The sequence below is a fragment of the Psittacula echo genome (genome assembly GCF_963264785.1).
Source record: "Psittacula echo genome assembly, chromosome: 1".
Taxonomy (NCBI): Eukaryota; Metazoa; Chordata; class Aves; order Psittaciformes; family Psittacidae; genus Psittacula; species Psittacula echo.
This window is the reverse complement of record NC_137735.1, coordinates 129,326,980-129,345,065: the sequence shown is the minus strand read 5'-3', so window position 1 is coordinate 129,345,065 and position 18,086 is coordinate 129,326,980. Positions and strand designations below refer to the sequence as shown.

Here is an 18,086-nt window from a genome sequence, read left to right as displayed (position 1 = left end):
ATGGAGCAGGTGGGGAAGCGGTTGGCGGCTCGGCTGGATGCCATCCTCCGGCACCTCTCCCCGCGGGTGGGAGCACCCGCTGCTCCTGTATCCTTTATGATGTGGGAGCGGGCTGGGGTTTGTTGGGCCTGTGGGGGTAAGGGCTTTACGTCCACAGCCCCAGTGACTCCCAGCACGTTGCTTGTGTGTGCGAGAAGGTGTTCTATGATGGTTTGCCGTGCAAGGACAGCCTGCCTGGGAAGGAGACACAGGCAGAATCGCCACTTATCCCTATGGTTGTAGAGTGGTGACGTGCAGGGGAGCCATGTCCCACACAGCCCCTCAGCAAGCAGGGATGCACTAGGGCAGCACTCCCCCATCACCCCTGACAGGTGCTTTGGGTTCTGCACCCATCCCACCTCAAAAACCTCCTCTTTCTCTCTGAGCTTCAGCCCTGCAACCGGCTGGGTGCTGGGAATTGCATCTGATGAACCCCCCGGGGCACACCTCTGCCAGCAGGGAGCAGGGGTTTTCCTGCAGAGGATTCTTCTGGAGGTTTGCGGGTGATAGACTCTGCAAGGCTTAGAAACTGAACAGCAAGACTCAGCCTTTGTTGGGAGGTACGGGCTTGACTGGTAGCCCAGCAGCAGGAGAAACGTCAGGGTTTGCTTTGTGAGTGGGAAATGGGGTGGAAGTGTTGGAGACTGGCCGCTTTATGATAGACCAGAGGAAGGAAACCAGGGCAGAAACAAGTTTTCATGTTGATCTGTCCCGTGTGTCCACAAGTTAAACGAGGGCTGCGTGCAGGTGGTGGTTTTAAAGTTGTTGCCTTAAATCTTGCTTTTTCTAAATATAAAATACGTTTAAATGCTGCTGATTCTCAGTGAGAGCCGAGTGCTGACAAGTTTCATCTGAATTACACTAAATTGGCAAAGAAGATGTGATCAAACAGGATGTAGGAGTCTTCAGATCTATTGAAAATAAGACGGATGGCAGTAACTCAGACTGCTGTAAGGCAAAGGTGCAAGGGGGAGCATAACATCGGAAATAAATGAAGGAAAATGTTATGGTTTAACCCCAGCTGGGAACTAAGTGTCAGACAGCCTTGCTGTAAAGAAGGAGAGGCACTGCACAAGGTGTTTTGGTTTTAAATCCTGCTGCAATGGTACTGATGTAAAGAGATTTGGACAAAAACAGGACTAAGCTGGGCTGGAGCAAGAAAGGCATGTGGATAAAATAAATGGCAGAATCTAATAAGAATAGGTTTATTTGATATAACTTAAACAGGGGAAGTTTAGATTGGATATAAGGAGGAAGTTTACTGTAAGGGTGGTGAGGCACTGGAATGGGTTGCCCAGGGAGGTTGTGAATGCTCCATCCCTGGCGGTGTTCAAGGCCAGGTTGGACAGAGCCTTGGGTGACATGGTTTAGTGTGAGGTGTCCCTGCCCATGGCAGGGGGGTTGGAACTGGATGATCTTAAGGTCCTTTCCAACCCTAACTATTCTATGATTCTATGATATATGTGACATCAGGGCACTGGTTTTGTCTTTACCAAAATAAGCTGCCAGAGGTGGCAGCTTCTTCCCAGCCTGTGTACCTCTTGTTTTCAGTTGTCCAAGCAACCCAAACTTGTCCTTTGAGTGTTGTAAGATGGCAAGAGCAAAACCAGTGAGAGGAGGAGGTGCTGCAAAGCCCAGGAGGAAGGTGTTCCATGGGGTCCAGCCCTTGGTGGGCTTGTCTGCTGTATCCGTTGTTCAGGGAGGTGGAGGTTGAACCACAGCTGGGGTTCAACCAGTGCCTGTGTCTCCTTCAGCTGCCTGTGGACATTTAGAAGCCTGAATCCCATGAGTCCCAGGCCACGCCAGGAGTCCCATTTGCACTGAAACTGGACCTGAAGTATGGTATGTGGAGCAGCAGTGCCCTCAGTTGGGGAATCACTTGCTATAGGACTTGCTGTGGTGGTTTCCACCTTGTCTCCCGATGTCCTCTTCCTTCCCGCTCTCTTCCATCCAGTTGTCAGCAGTTTTTCCTCCCTCTGGCTCATCATTTTTGCTATGCGTGTTGTGTTTCTTCTCCCACTGTATGTGACTCCTCACCAGCCAACGTTTAAGCTTCCTGGTGTAGGAACCACAGACACAACTGTTGTGATGAAACCTATTTCTCATTCCAGAAGCATGCCTAATTTATGGCACATTTAAAAGGTAGTGGTGAGCAGTAGAGGAAAGTCTTTGGTTTACATAAAACCTGAAGCACAGGGGTCTCCAAACATGCACATGCATGAAAATGCTCTTTTTTGTCCTTGTCCCTGGGTGACGCTTCAACCCCATGGGCAAACCTCTTGTGAGGCTCCATTAACAAGTGGGATTTAATTGCTCTGTCAATGAGAACACCTCTCTTTGCATAGGAAAACACAATTGTGTGTATTTAAAACCTGTTGAAATTAATTGAGGGGGATGACAAGCCCATATCTCTCCTCTTGGTGCTGTCCATGTCAAGTCTGGGAAGGACCTAATCTCTGCAGTAAGTGAAGAGGTGAGGTTTTGTACTACCCGTAGGAATGTGAAGTCCCAAGTTCACCCTACGTGGCTTCTGGCTCTGATGTTAGGAGAGGAGAGATGCAAAAGCAGGCAGTGCAGGTTTTGGGTAGGTCTGGCTGCTCTCTGGAGCATAGGGAGGGGAACTAGGCAAGTAAACATCTCCACTGAGCATCTCATTGGGTGTCTTGGCATTCTGAGTGATGGATCAAGGCATGTGGAGTACTCTGGAGTCTCAGGCATTTTATACTGACTTTTCTTTATGTGAGGACAAGACTTCTATGCTGTTACTTTATGTTTCTCTGCTAGACCTGCTACTCCGAAGGTGGGAAAGACTGTTTCAGAAGCAAACTAAACAAGAGCTTGAATTGAATGTCCAGCACATTAACTCACTGCAGGATTCAGGATGCATGTGTAGCTGTTTTTCTGCTCTATAGTGCTTGAATGTATATTCCTTAATTTCCATGCCAGACAAACGTTCCTACTTCAGCCCAAGTGAGTGCAGTTACTGAACCAGGGAGGTTTTGGTAAGCTGAATCTTCCTTTGTAGAGATTAAAAAGAAATGTAACCTGCAGAACTCAGTCCTTTTTTCCACGCTAGCACATGCGTTGATCACCAGACATTGTGTAGCCTTTTATATCTTGCAAGGGTATAATCTCCTTTCTTTAATAAAGAAGCTTAACCATTCATCTTGAAAATGTCTTCATGGACAGTGTGACTCCTGAGACTGTTCCTATGTGCTTCAGAATCTCTGTTGAGAGTAAAGGCTGCTGAGGACTGAGCCCAGCTTTGGGAGGGCACACAAGGGATGCTTTGAGTGTCACAGACATGATGGGAGGCTGTGTGCAGAAATGCTGCACAGCCATGGACACACCATGCCAGAGCATGGGGAATGCTGCAGGCCTGTAAAGCTGAGGTGGACATGAAGATATGAAGAGTTTCCCACCGATTCTCCCCTGCAGCTTCTAATCCCCCACGTCACCATCTTCCTGCCAGGTCTCACCAACGTTGCTCCTGTTCTGCCCTACTAATGTGTTTCTCCTCTGTGTCTCAGCTATACGCTGGACAATGATGTCCTCACCACAGAGCAGAGGCAGTTCTATGAAGACAATGGGTATCTGCTCATTAAGAAGCTCGTTTCTGATGAAGACATTGAGCGCTTCAGGTACGGGGCTCTCACTGAAGGTGCTGCAGGTTCCTGTGTGCAGCAGCATCCCAAGGGAGCTCTGGGAAGCTGCAAGAAGCTGGGCTCTCCCATCATGGACATTTCTTCTGCTTTGCAGGAAGGAGTTTATGAGGATTTGTAGAAAGGAGGTGAATCCACCAGGAGCTATGATTATGAAAGATGAGTCCTTGAGATCCCAGTTTGGTCAGTCTGAAAAAGTGGTTAATAAAGTGCAGGACTTCCAGGAGGATGAAGAGTTGTTCAGATACTGTACTCTGCCAGAGGTAAAGCTAAAAAGTAACCACAAAAATGGGAATGGTGGTGGAAGAGCCTATATGGATGTATCTATGTTCTAATACCTGTGTGAAGAAGCTGATTTTGGTTCTGCTAAAGCTATATCCTTTATCCCTTAGAGCCTCTCTATGTCACTCCCATAAGTACATACGCAAGGAAGGAATATCATTCCATCTTTTAAGAGTGTTCTGCATGAGCACAGGTTGGTTGGGTTGTGGTCAGGGCATATTTAAAGCAGTGCTCCTCAGTTCATTTGGTGCAGAGCCAGTCAGGAATGTGACTTGCCCAAACCATGCCAGTCTATGGACAGACCGGCAGCGCTTTCTGAATGTCTTTTATCCAGGCAATTCACCTTCTCTCTGGGCAGGTCCAGCTTTGCAGCCAATGCTCATGTCGTGGCAAACAGCCACAGTAGCTTTGTGGAAGTATGACCCTCCCCATCTCTTCAAGCCCCCACGCAGCAGCCTGCTGCACCATCTCCTGCCACCATGCCCATTTGTGTGCTATGCCTGATTTTGCCTCCTGTCCTGCATCCCTCCATCCCAACCTTCTACTCCTGTACCCTAGTCCATAAACATCCAGGTCCCAGTGCTTCTTCAGCAATCTTCCTCTTGTCTTCATGCTTTTAATATCTATATTCTTAATGTTTTCTTCCCTGTAGGTCCTCAAATATGTTGAGTGCTTCACAGGACCAAACATCATGGCAATGCACACCATGCTGATAAATAAACTTCCAGATTCTGGTAAGGAAAACTTGGATAAGGGGAAAATAGAGACGCTACTGTGCTGTCTACCCTGCCAAGATTTAACTTAGTGTTTTAGAAAAGCTGTTTGAAAAAATAAATGAGACAAATCAAAACCGAGTAACTGGATATTTATGAAGCCACTTTGGTAATTGTTTTCTTTTAACCATGGCTTAATGAGATAAAGTTTCTTGTCTTTCAATGTTCAGTGGAAGTTTGCAGAAGATGGTGGTTGTCTTGGATGTCTTTAAACATTCACATGTTCAAAGTGAGCAAGCAAGCTCCCTGTTTGGCCTTTATGTAAGCACAGCTGGCTGAGGGTTTAAAACATGGCATGGTTTTTAAGCTTATGAGCTTACTAACTTTTCATTAACATTTTCAAATGTATTGAAAATGAGAGCTCCTGTGGACCTTGGTGAATAGAGATAACTACAGAGATCATCCTTTGCTTGGAGTTTGTACGGTCCTGATCTCACTGACAGCGGGTGCAGGCTCAGCACTTCGATAAGGAGATACCTGAATAGGTGCCAAACAAAGGAACTTGAAGCCAAGCTCCTGCTGCTGAAAACTGAGATCATTGTTCATGCAGGGGTGGTGGGTAGGGAGAAGGAGAGAACTGGACTGACGATTTTACAGTTCTTCAAAGGAGCTTTGACTCTGCATAAGCTGCTTTGGTTTAGCAAAGTTGAGACCTGAGCCTCAGGTTATTACTCTTAAGGTGTTTCTTATTCTCATGTGTGCAGCTTCTGAGCAGATACGTAACACTGAGTTCTTAAAACACTGACTTTGTTCACGTCATCTCCACTTGGCATCTTAAATGCCTCACAGAAAGCTCTGTCATTTTGGCTTGGAAATTCATCAGAAGACCATGGATTTTTAGTGTAAAAGCAAAGAATTAATGGACAAGAGAAGGGAAGCTGCTCCATATTTGCAAGGTCTCCATCCAGTACCTTCGAGGAGTACTTTAGGAGAGGTGCAGGTCTCAGGAGAGTTTTTGAGGCAAATAAGGCCAGTGGAAACATCCTCACTATATCTATTTGAGCAGCAAACTCAATGGCAAAATAAATACATAAATAATAGCTATAAAAGGCTGTTTTGGTGTGGATGATGTTTCCATTTCCGTAGAGGGAAAATAAGTAACAAAAAGACTTTCACAAACATTTATGCTTGTTTAGACTTTAGGGAACAAAGCCTCTAGAGCAAAGGCTAATGGATTGCTGATAGACTGTCTGGGGAGGCTGCAGCCCATAAATTGAGATTTATTTTCTTAAATGAAGGCTAAATAAATATGTGTTGGGTGCAGCACAGATTGGGCTGGTTCCACTTGCAACACAGCCATAGATCAAGTGACTGCAGACAGCAGTGGCTCTCTGGAAGTCTTTGTACTGGAAAGGTTTGTGCAATGCTGTGCTGGTTAAAGTTCACACAGCTGGGGAACAGCCAAAGCGAATGGTGAAAACTTGGCAGGGGATGGTGGTGATGGCCGGCCAAAGGAGTCTTCTACGGGATCATGCAGCCTCCTGGCATTCACTGTGTCCTCATTGCTGTCCCAAGAGCTGCTACTGTGCTGCTTGTCCTTAGGATGGGTTTAAGCTAACCTATTTGGCTTCCATGGTGTGCTGGTGCAGGCACTGAGTACACAAAGTCTCTCCAGTGTCAAGCAGCAGCTTCTTAGGACACATTACAACAGTGGTTTAATGGGAAGGAAAAGGCTGTGTCAGGTTTGATGAGGTTGAAGGTTTTGAACCTGTGTTGCAGATAAACAGACTTTTCTCCACCCCATGCATCAGGACTTGCACTACTTCCCTTTCCGGCCTGCGGCACGCATTGTGTGCTCCTGGACCGCCATGGAGAGAGCTGACCAGAACAACGGCTGCCTGGTTGTGCAGCCAGGAACACACAAGATGCCCCTGAAGCCTCATGGCTATCCGAAGCAGGTAAAGCAGCACGGGGTCCTTGGGGAAGGTGTGCATGAGAGAATGGGAGAGCTCACCATGGAGGGATGATGGTCAAAGCTGGGGTTTTCAGTGGTGGATCTTCTGTTTATGCAAACACTGACTTGTTGCTTTGGGAGCGAGTTGCTTGTTTGGCATCACTCCATGTAACCTGGGTAGATTTGCCTCTGCTCCCACCTTCGTGTGTGTCATGGCATAATGGCATAAGCACACACAAGTCTGAGGACTCTTTATCCTCCTGTGAACTGCTGTCTGGTGAGCAAGTGCGTGATCCTAAAAAGGAGAAATTGGGTAGCGAACTACTGGATGAAATTACATACAAAGGAGCATCTTGATTCTTTGCGACTATTCTATGATTCTATGATCTTCCTCCTAAGAATGGGTGTTTCCTGAGCTGGCCTGGTGTTGGTGCTGGGAGCAAAAGGCTGGAGCCCAGCGGTAGCATCAGGCCACACTTATGGGATTCTTCTCTGTTCTCTCCAGCCAAGAAATGCTCTTAATTGTCTGAATCCAGCTTCAGAACATAGAGAAAGTATTATTTTGCTGTAGCTCAGGCTTGAAGTAGGAAGACTCATAGGCAAGTGGGCAGGCTCTTAGGTGGGCACTGCCCAGAGGAGGGCAGAGCGGTGGCTGCCCCTTGCACTGAGAACTGGCACTCACTGTGATCTTAACTGAGTGACTTCAACTCAGCCTTCTTTTCTAGGGTGCAGGCAACAAACTTTTCCATGGGCTGCTTGATGAGGATGAGAAGATTCCCAGGGTTCCCCTTGTCATGGAGAAGGGAGACACGGTGTTCTTCCACCCCCTGCTCATCCATGGCTCCGGGATAAACAAGACAACAGGTTTCCGAAAGGTAGGAAACATCTCTTGATACAGCTTGGGATATTTCTGATTTTTAATAAGCTCATGAGTATGTGGATGATTTTTAGATGAGTTTTTATCCTACTGATACACTTTTACACACTCTGTGTTTAAACATATCTTTGGGATAAGCGCATGCTGCGGTGCGGCTTGAGAAAAACAGGACAGGAGTAGAAATTGGATGTGGAATCTGTGTTTGAAGCCTGGCTGCCTATATTTGCTTTTCCAATAGTTCCCTTTTAGTTGTCCCAAATATCAGGAACTTCTCTGACTTTATTCCCCCTGCCTACTTGGTATCTCCTCTCTGGATAGCAGGACCCTCCATCATCCAATACATAACACTGATTTATATGATAACACAATCCATTTTCCTATTTAAGATTTGATCCCACACCATCTATTTGTATTGCATCATGATCATTTAACTGAAACAGGCAAAAGTGTCCTCCTTTGGAGGCCTGATCCTTCGTCAGAAGTGGATTAATCCTGGCACGTTAGGGAACTGTAGCCTCTACTGCAGCCACTAGTAGCAATGCAGACGTTTCCCCCACAACCCCTGAACTGCAACATTGGCTGCTCTATTTTGTGGTTTTGCCTGCATTGACTGCTTAGATGGCCCGTTCCTTTAGCCCCTGTAGCAGTTTGCTGGTGTGGAATTCTTTCCTCCTGCAATACTGCAAGTACAGAGAGCATCCGGTACGGAGTCTCATCTGCTGGCTCTTTCTCAGCCAGTGGAGCAATAGGCTTGTTTAATATCCTGCAGAAACACAAGACCTTCCTTGTACCTGTGCCAAATCCCAGCGTTTGTCTGCTTTTGGAGCAAATCAGTGAGTATCCTGGAGCTCTTTGAGCCAGGTTGTGGTCCAGCTCCCTCTGAGATCTGGCATGATCTCACGTGCAGCTAGCACAGCTCATGTAATGAGAGCTTTTCCAGTGGGGCATTTCTATTTATCTCCTCTGGACTCTGCTTAAGCAAGAGCTGATTGCAAAATGAAGTGGTTGATGTGATTGTCTGGGTGTGGAAAGTAAGCACCCTCACTGGGCACACACAGATCTGCTCCAGCCCTGTCTCTGGCTGCTGGTACTCACAGAATTCCAGACTGCTTTGAGTTGGAAGGGACCTTAAAGCTCCTCCAGTTCCAACCCCTGCCACGGGCAGGGACACCTTCCACAAGAGCAGGTTGCTCCAAGCCCCTGTGTCCAACCTGGCCTTGAACACTGCCAGGGATGGGGCAGCCACAGCTTCTCTGGGCACCCTGTGCCAGCGCCTCAGCACCCTCACAGGGAAGAACTTCTTGATATCTAATCTCAATCTCCCCTTTGTCAGTTTAAAGCCATTCCCCCATGTCCTATCAGTGAACACCCTTGGATCAAGTAGTACAGTTCATGCCGGAGGAATGTTTGGGAGAGAAGGAAAGGAAGAAGAGCATGTCAGTAAGCAGGATTATTTCCCCAACAAGAGTATTTCTCTGAGAGGAAACCCTCAGGAAAGCAGGAGTGCTCAGAAAGGAGGGATTTGCTGACATGATAAGGGGTGGGATGTCCATGATCTGGGGTGCATGAGGTTTGCTTCCACCAGTCATTCACAATTGATGTGGTGGTGAGTGATGCTCAGTTTCCTCACACAGAGCATAAGCTGCCACTTCGCTAGCTCCGAGTGCTACTACATTGATGTCAAGAACACAACCCAAGAGCACCTGGAGAAAGAACTGGCAGAAATGGTTCGCAAGAAGTACAACATGACTTCTGCGGAACTCAGGGTAAGACTTGGCTTTATGTCCTTTGTTACAATCCAGGTCCATTCCCTTTCCTAAGGGAGAATCCCTTGTGTGACAGGTTTGTGCTTTTTACTATGCCCACTTTGCACATCAAGCTGCTTGATGCAGAGGGGTTTGACAGAACAAAAGACCTGACATTCACAGGACGACCAGTAGGCTTTCTGGAGGCCTTTCTGCTCATAAGGCTGCTTCTCGCCTGATGGAGAAGTAGCCTTGCTCTCTGGGCAGCGCCTTCACATCCCTTGAGCTCTAGAAGTTCCTCCTCCAGCTCTACTTGTCACAGTGAGGTTTATGAGCATGCCTGGATGCCTTCCAGTGCTGGCTGAGACTGATGTTGAGATCAGCACTTTGTTATGTGGCTGAGACTGATGTTGCAGCATAAGCCAGGAGGAGCTGCAAACTGCTCTTGTGATGGCTCAGCTCTGATGCTCCTCAGGTGCCCTTCTTAGAGCACTGGAGAGAGTCTGGCTTTCTCCCTGTGCAATGGGGTGGGCTCAAATGGCAAGACAGGAATAGGGTGAAGTCCATGCAGGCTTTGCCCTTCACTGCATCCGCTTGTTCACAGTTGTCTGAACCAGTGCTCCTTGCAATTGCATTTGGACTGCACGATGTAAATAGGAAGATGTGGTCATCTCTTGCCCTGAAATTTCAAGTATAAGAAGGTGCAATAAACTCAGTGCTCATCCACTGCTTCTATGGCCGCAGTCCTTACAGTCCCCCTCCAAATGACAGATTTTCCTTGTAAATAAGTAGCCACATCTGACTGCAATAGCAGACCAGATTTGTTTGGTTAAACATCATCCCCCGTCAGTTGTTTACACTGGAGGCTACAGCAGGTATGTTGGCAGCAACACACATCTGCCTCAAAAGAAAACTAAATGTGGGGTAATGGACTTGTGGTGGAAAACTGAAACCACTGTCTGAAATGGAGAGCAAAGCTCAGTTCTTCAGGGATTTGGCCACTGAAAGAATAATAAACTTTGTTACTGGGGGAGAAATGTGCTGAATTTCTTCATCTGCAGCAGTTCCCAAACACAGGCACAGCTGGTGTCAAGGCAGTGAAGTCTGGAAGTGATGGGCAGTGATTTTCCTTTTGAATGTACGTATTTTACAGCTATTCCAATATCAAGAGCATTCTGGAGGAGACTCTCCTTTGGGGATTGTTGTGTTTTGGTTTTCCCCATGCTGTGCCTGTGTTTTCCAATCCTGTTCTTACATATTGTCTGTAAAGTTGCAGCTTGCTTGGCTTTGGATTCCTGGAGCTATTTGGGTACGCAGTGAAAACCAAAGTGAGCGCAGTGAGGCTCTTGCCTTCTCATGAGTGGAAATGCCATTGTGCCCATTCAAGCCTCAGATGAGTCTGCGTTCATGTAACTTTAACCTTTTAACCACGGGTGGAGCTTTCTCCCAGAGGAAAGCTCCATAGCTCTTACATTTCACCTTCAAAAAGCTAATGCTAAGAACTAAGTAATTCTCACCCAGAGAAACTGAGGTAGGAGCTTGCCCAACATTTATCATTGTGAAGCAAATAGCAGGGGTCTCTGCTTTACAGCAGTGCCTGCCCAGGACCTGACTTCTAGCTGAGGACTTGCATTCATACACGTTACTTGGTTCCTGTTGCACAAGGACTGTCACCTGCTCACGGGCAGGAGTATGCAAGGTGTAGTCACTTGGGAGCTTTTCTGACCACCCAAAGGCACACAAGAAAGGCTCTGTGACTTCTGCAGGGGTGATGTTCTCTGTGCTGCTCATGTTTCCTCTTCTGACCCCCTCCAGAATTGAGTCATGGGAATCTTGCCTTCCATCAAGCTTGCAAACAACCTGTCTCTTCAGGGTGGAGGTTGCACCTCTTCCTTACTGTGTTTTTGTTCTTGATATTTAGGATTTGGAATGCTCCTCAGTGAATGTTCTGGTGTGTTTCTATGGATAGGCATCTATATCTGTATCTATTTCCATGTCTGTAAACTGGAATCTTGGTCATCATTTCTGCTGGCCCTTAAGGTTTTCTCCTTTGTCCCATTTTTGTGTTGAAGGATATTTGGAACATCCGAGCACGGCTTGTGCAAGGGGAAAGAATTAATCTGTAGAACAACCCCTGAAGAGCAGGATGGAAACCATGGGCCTGAGAATGAGCTTCTCTGATCGGAGGGTGCAGATCCTGCCTGTGCTTTGGTGACCTCTGGACTGGTAACTTAGCCAAAAGCTGCATCGCGAAATCATTGTATGCTAATATGAAGTAATTGCACTGAGGTTGAAGAGCTGATGTCAAGGGAAACCTAACCTAGAAAACTGGATTTGCTGTGGGTATCTTAGAAAATCAAAGAATTAAGGTCTTGAAATAGCACCTTGATTTCCTTGGTGTGTTTATTCTTGGTTTTAGAAGTTTCTCCCTGACATCCCTGTGGAATGATGCTAGATTAACATAAGATTTTATGCAAGAATTTCCAGCATTTCCAACTTCCTTTTCTATGCAAAAGAAATAAAATGAATCAGTTTCATACAAGCCGTCAGTATGAGCTCACATGGGAAGCTGTTGGTACAGCTGATGGAGATGGGCGTATTTGTACCAGCAGAATCAACGGTGTAAGGAACTGAATAAAGGGGAAGCAGCAACCACTCACATAATAAAATGGGATTGACGGGCTAGAGCTTGGTTGCTGCTAGGGTTCCTCAAATGTGACCTGGTGTTGCCTCTTACCAAGCAGTGCTGACACAAGTGAAGCATGTGACTGACACGGTTGGGAGTTACTGGACCAGCAAACCAGCCTCTTGTTGGCCTTACAGTGGATCTCAAGCTGTGGAAATGAGGGGGGAGTCCTTTGAGTCTGGGACAAGGTGCCTTTTGGTGCTGCCAGGTTGTGGAAGTGGTTGGATGCTGGTGAGGATTCGGGGTGGGGTGATGCGCACTGACGTGATCCTCTCACCTTTTACAATGTTTTTTCTTGCTTTCTGAAAGATTCTTTTGCTTTCAGAATCTGTTTTCTGAAATACAGATTAAATCAGAGCAAACCTTCATCCAGGGCTGTGTCGTGTCATTTCTGCAGCTCAGTGCATGCGTCATTGAATACCCCGGTGCAAAATGTAAACCCTCCTCTCTTTTACACTACCCCTTCCACCTGAAGAAGGTGCCAAATGGCTGCACTGATGGGCTCTCAAGACACCTTCTGTTATCCTGTGTTGGTCCTAACCCGTTGGTGATGGGGTGAGGTGTCTGGGCTGTGGTCCCCACCTGGAAACAGACACAGCATCTCAGTAGCCTCTGGTTTGACCCCAACACTGAGAAATCTGATAAGGGGGAGACTTTAGGACAGGCCCCCCCTAGCCTTGCTCACTGAGTGGTCTTGAGTATCCTGGTTCCTGCATCCCTTGCCATGCACCCGCTGTGTAACTGTGGGGAGATGTGCCGTGATGCCCTTCCAGACTCAGACCTTCTCAGCCTGGTCTCTACTTGCTGCATAGGCTCAAGTGAGTGAGTTGCAGTGAGTTGGAGGCTCCTCTGCTGCCTTTGCTGAGCTCACAGCCCAGCTGCTGCTCTCCCCGGGGGTTCTGTGAGGACTAAAGAGCGTCCTGTCTGGTTCACAGCACGGGGTTTGTGAAGAGACTTCACTGCCTGATGTTACCGGTGCAGCTGAGTTGACTGCAGAGGGAGCTGTGACCACAGAGAAGAGCTACATGTGTCCATCCGATGCACAGCTTCCAGACTGCATTATGGCTGGACTTCGTGATCTCAAAGGTCTTTTCCAACCTCGTTGATTCTACGATTCTGTGATTCTCTTACTATGGCTGGGAGAGGGAAGGAAAGGAAGAACTTTTCCTTTGTTTTAGAAGTTTGTGCGGCTCTGCCTATGAATTTAGGCTTAAATTTCCTCTTTCAGAAGAACAAACCCACCCAAGACCTCACAGAGCATCTAAACTCAGCAGTTGTCCCACCTGATGAGAGACTCAAGTCCTCACTCCCTCCTATAACAACAGGTCAAGGTACTCCAGAGCCCTGGGGAAGATTAAGCTTGGGCAAGCTCCTCTCAACTGTGTGCAAGGCCAGCTTGGTGCATCCTAGCAATGCCAAGGAGCCTGAACCCTGCTCTCTGAGATGACCATGGGCAAAGCCAGATCCAGCATTGCTTCTTGGCTGCTTCTCAGTAAAGCCACTTGCTCATTGGTGCAGAACTGTGTCCCTGGGAGAACAAAGATCTACAAGCACTTCTGCACAGGACATTTGAGTAAGGGATGGAGTCCAAAGGATGCTTCATCAGTCCATGTAAATGGACATGTAAAGGATCTACCTGGTAAGTGCTTTCTTGTCCCTGTTCCCACCCATCCCAGCCAGCAGAGATCCTGCAGTCACAGGTTTCCAAAGCACATGTCCCACCAGTGGGAATTCACAGCTAGAAACTCATTTCAGCCTCCAGCACTTGGCTTTGCAGGCAAAAACCCAAACCACAACTGTATATCTCTTAGGGTTTGGTTTGCTGCAGCACAGTGCAGGTGAGAAGTGGTGAATGCTCCATCCTTGGCGGTGTTCAAGGCCAGGTTGGACAGAGCCTTGGGTGACATGGTTTAGTGTGAGGTGTCCCTGCCCATGACAGGAGGGTTGGAACTGGATGATCTTAAGCTCCTTTCCAACCCAAACCAGTCTGTGATTGTACATCAGGCAGGTGACTGCAGAGGGAGCTGTGGCCACAGGAAAGCTGCAAGGTCACATCAGCCTTCGGGTTCAGACTCCCTCTTTGCATTACCACCATGGCAGCGGGCAGGGGAGGAGAGGAAAAGCAATGATTCACCAGGTCACTTTATTGCTTCTCTGAGGGTAAACCTACCCAGCGCACTGCAGCCCCATGGAGAGCAAGTACAGGAACCCCAAAACACTGCCCATCCCTCAGTGATTATTGCAGTCCCAAAGTATCAAGCTGTTTCCATCAGTCAAGGGATTCTGTGGTGAGCATTGCTCCTATGACAGCACCTGTAGGTGTTTTGCCTGTGCTTGGTTTTTACTCTGGTTAAAGCTGCATGAGCCTCATGAGCAAGCTCTTTTTACTTGCAATGTGTTGCATAAAGCACATTTTCTTTCCTATTGCTTTTTCCTCTGCAGATCCTCAAAGCTGTTGAATGCTTCATAGGGCCAAGCACAGTGGCCATGTAGATGATGCTGATAAATAAACTTCCAGATCCTGGTAAGCAGAGCTCCAGGGATACAGACATACAGAAGTGGTTGGTGTGCCCAAGTGCTGCACATTTAACTGAAGCAGCACTTACCCTTTTAGAAAAGTTGCTTGAATTGGATTGAATGGAATTGAATGCAAATCTGAACATATCTGAAGTCATTTTGGGCATAGTATGGTTTAGTTTAGCCCTGGCTCAATGGGACACATTTCTTACTGTTTGGGTTGTAGTAGATGTTCAGGCCCACACACTGGGAGATGCATGTGTGCCTCCTAAACTGAAGTGCTGTTGTATCTAACCACGTGTTACACCTAAAACATTCTTTACAACTAATTTAACCATAGAATCACAGAATGGTTTGGGTTGGAAGGGACCTTAAAGCTCGTCCCGTTCCAACCCCCTGCCATGGGCAGGGACATCTCACACCAGAGCAGGTTGCTCAGCTATGTTTCTCCAGTTTCAGTCTCTGCACCATGTTAGCTGTCCCTCAAGTATTTGGTTTTTAATAAGCAGCATGCAGGTTCCAGAAATACACATAAACCCATCGGTCCCCATATTCAGCTGCTTATTTAACCACTGCACGTGTGTGAAACCCCACTGTTTAAGACACATTCTTTAGGCTTGACATTTCACATGTGTTGAAAACAAGTGCTTCCTGGAGCTTGGTAAAAGACCATAAATACAGAGGAGATCCTTTGTTCGGAGTTTTTGTGCTGTTTTCCAGACTAATAGTTCAGAGATGTCGAATCCAGGCTGACTCCTGACCTTGCTGACAGTGGTTGCAAGCTCAGCGCTTTGATGGGAAGACCCTTGAATACGTGCCAAAGGAAGGATTTTGAATCCTGGCTTTGGCTTCTGGTGCTGCAGATCCAAGTCCTACTTCATGCAAGGGGAATGGGGGGGAGGAAGTTTAATTAACCACAGTTTTTACAGGGTTGATTTGACTCTTCATCACCTTCTGCAGTTCAGCAGAGCTCAGACCTGTGCTGTTCCTACTCTGAGGTGTTTGGCTTCTGCGCAGACACAGAGTACATTGAGTTCTCACTCAGTTTGTTCATGCCATTCCCAACCACTCTGCAGAAGAGCTGCGGACTGAAGAACCATGTTTGGGGCCTCACTGTGCCATAGAGTGAGATTTAAACTCATTTGGCCTCAGAACTGAGTGCCAGCAAGGAGCGTGCTTAGAGCCAGTGCTTCACCTGCAGCTTTAGAGCAGCTCATGGGTCACACTACCAAGGTGATGCTCCCCAGAACAATGCTGTATCACATCTAAAGTGCATGAAGTCTTTTCAGTGCAGCCACCCACATCCCCTGTCCTCCAGGTAACCTGAGTTCTCAACACTCCATGCATCAGAACTTGCACTGATCTCCTCCTAGCCTGAGGACCATATTGTGTGCTCCTAGACTACAACAGTGAGGGACAACCTGGTTGTGCAGCCAGGGATGCACAAGTTGCCCCTCACAGCTATCCAAAGCAGGATGTAGAGCAGCACAGTCTTATCCTATGCGTGTATGATACGATTGTCCAGAGAAGCTGTGGCTGCCCCATCCCTGGCAGTGTTCAAGGCCAGGTTGGACACAGGGGCTTGGAGCAACCTGCTCTAGTAGAAGGTGTCCCTGCCCGTGGCAGGGGGTTGGATCTGGAGGAACTTTAAAGTCCCTTCTAGCCCAAACCATTCTCTGATGCTGTGAGGTGCAACTGGGGAAGATGAGCCTTTTGTGAGATGCACAAAGATGATCCAGGAAGCAGAGTGACCGACTCTGGTTCTTTATAAGCGAGTCTTTACAACTGATTAGCAAGACCTGCAGGTGAACAAGCAGACTCTTCACTGGGTATGTCGAGTTCCCTAACACCCTTCATGAAAGAAAATGAGTAACCTCCTTTGCATCTCTTCTACACTGAGAAACAGTGTTCTCATTTTACTGACCTGTTTCCACTCTTGGTTTCTGGAGTCTGGCAATCAAATTTCTCCATGGGCTGCTGGATTATGATGAGAAGAGTTCCAGGGTTCACGTTGCCATGGAGAAGGGAAACACTATTCTTCCACTCCCTGCTTATTCATGGCTCCAGAGCAAACAAGACATCAGGTTTCCAAAAGGTAGGAGACCAGCTGCAGATATTTCTTTAGCTGCTGAACACCATCAAAATCTTAACTAGGAACTGATTACAGAATAAGTGGGTTGGTTGGACTTGATGATCTTAAAGATCTTTTCCAACCCAGCTGATTCTATGATGTGACTGTGTGGGTGCAGAGTAAGAATCCTAATGAACACACAGATCTGCTCTGATTGCCACTCTGGTTGCTGGTAATGGGAGGTCAAGGAAGTATTGCTTTAGGTTATGTGTGTCTACAGTCCAGATGTATGAGCTTCTTCCTGCCAGCCATTTGTAATCGATGTGGTAGTGAGTGATGCCCACGCAGAGTATAAGCTGTCACCTCACCAAACAGGCTCTGCAACATGGCTTTGCATTGGAAATGAGAGTAAAAGGGGAAAAGTTTGGCCTGCACTCTTGTCCCACATGTACTTTGTTTTTGGAGGGAAGAAAACTGGGCAGCAAGTGAGTTGGGGAAAATGATGTGAAATGGCTGGGTGAGTGCAGCTGGCCAAGACAGCGGCATGTGGTGGCCCAAGAGACCACTGCACAGGCTCTGCCCTGAACAACTGGCAGTAGTGTGTTCATTGTGAAAGGATATTAAGTTTTCACTGAGCTGATTTTACTTGGGAGTTAATAAACCCAAACTAGTGAGTGCAGAGGGAGAAAGTGCTAAAGGTTTAATTTTTCCTCGAAGTGGTTATAAAATCCAAGGAAAGCTTGTTTGTGGCAATGGGGCAAGATGCTCTCAATTAACATTTCAGCCGTACCTAAAGAAGGAAGATGCTTAATGTAGCTAAAAACCAAACCTGACTTCCTAGGTTATTATGAGAGATGCTGGGTATCTTCCTGCCCATTTTCATACATACACAGGGAGCTTTGTAGCTGGAGAAACAACCCTGCACACAGAAGAACATTTCCTGGCTGGGGAAAAGGGCTGATTTATCAGCTTACTCCTCAGTTTAATCTTAATGATAGCTCTGAGAATGCATGTTCAGCATTATATTTATAATGTGACTTTGCTTAACCCTTTGGGGGTAGCTTCAGCAACACCATCTTGATTCACCATCAGTGCTAACTGTGGTGGTGGAGGTTTCTGTCATGTCAATCCAGTTTAACAACTTGCACCCACTGGTAGTGTTAGGGCACTCACATCTCCCTTCTGGCTGCTCCTCCCTAACACAGCCTGGCATGTGGTTGGGCTTCTTCTTTGCAAGGCTGGAGGTCTTTGTATCATGGGACAGCTTCAGTGACAGCGTAGAGCCAGCTGGGCCTGTCAGGTCACTCTGCTGCAAGAAAAGTATCTCTTAAAATACACTGAGGCCCATAAAACCCTGCAACACATCAATGTCCCCCACTCCTGGTTTGCCCCAGGGGTTAGCGCCTTTGTTTCTTTATCCTGTTTTTGCACATAGGGATGAATGGAGAGTATCGCTTTTATTCTTTGGCTCCCAAGGAGGCACATACCTTCCCTACATACCACACTCCTGTAGGCCTGTGTGAAGATGAGTTATCAAAGG

The 18,086-nt window shown here is 47.2% G+C and overlaps 1 protein-coding gene across 1 annotated transcript; it reads left to right on the top strand.

The window, feature by feature from the left end:
• PHYH (phytanoyl-CoA 2-hydroxylase) lies at positions 1 to 11,986 on the top strand (the record flags this gene model as incomplete). The annotated part of the gene is made up of 9 exons (XM_080631441.1): positions 1 to 87; positions 2,986 to 3,041; positions 3,570 to 3,680; positions 3,799 to 3,964; positions 4,636 to 4,717; positions 6,476 to 6,654; positions 7,376 to 7,525; positions 9,162 to 9,293; positions 11,345 to 11,986. 9 exons carry the CDS (start codon positions 1 to 3, stop codon positions 11,396 to 11,398), a joined length of 1,017 nt encoding a protein of 338 aa, XP_080487567.1. The 3' UTR covers positions 11,399 to 11,986.
• Between the last annotated feature and the right edge of the window lie 6,100 nt (positions 11,987 to 18,086).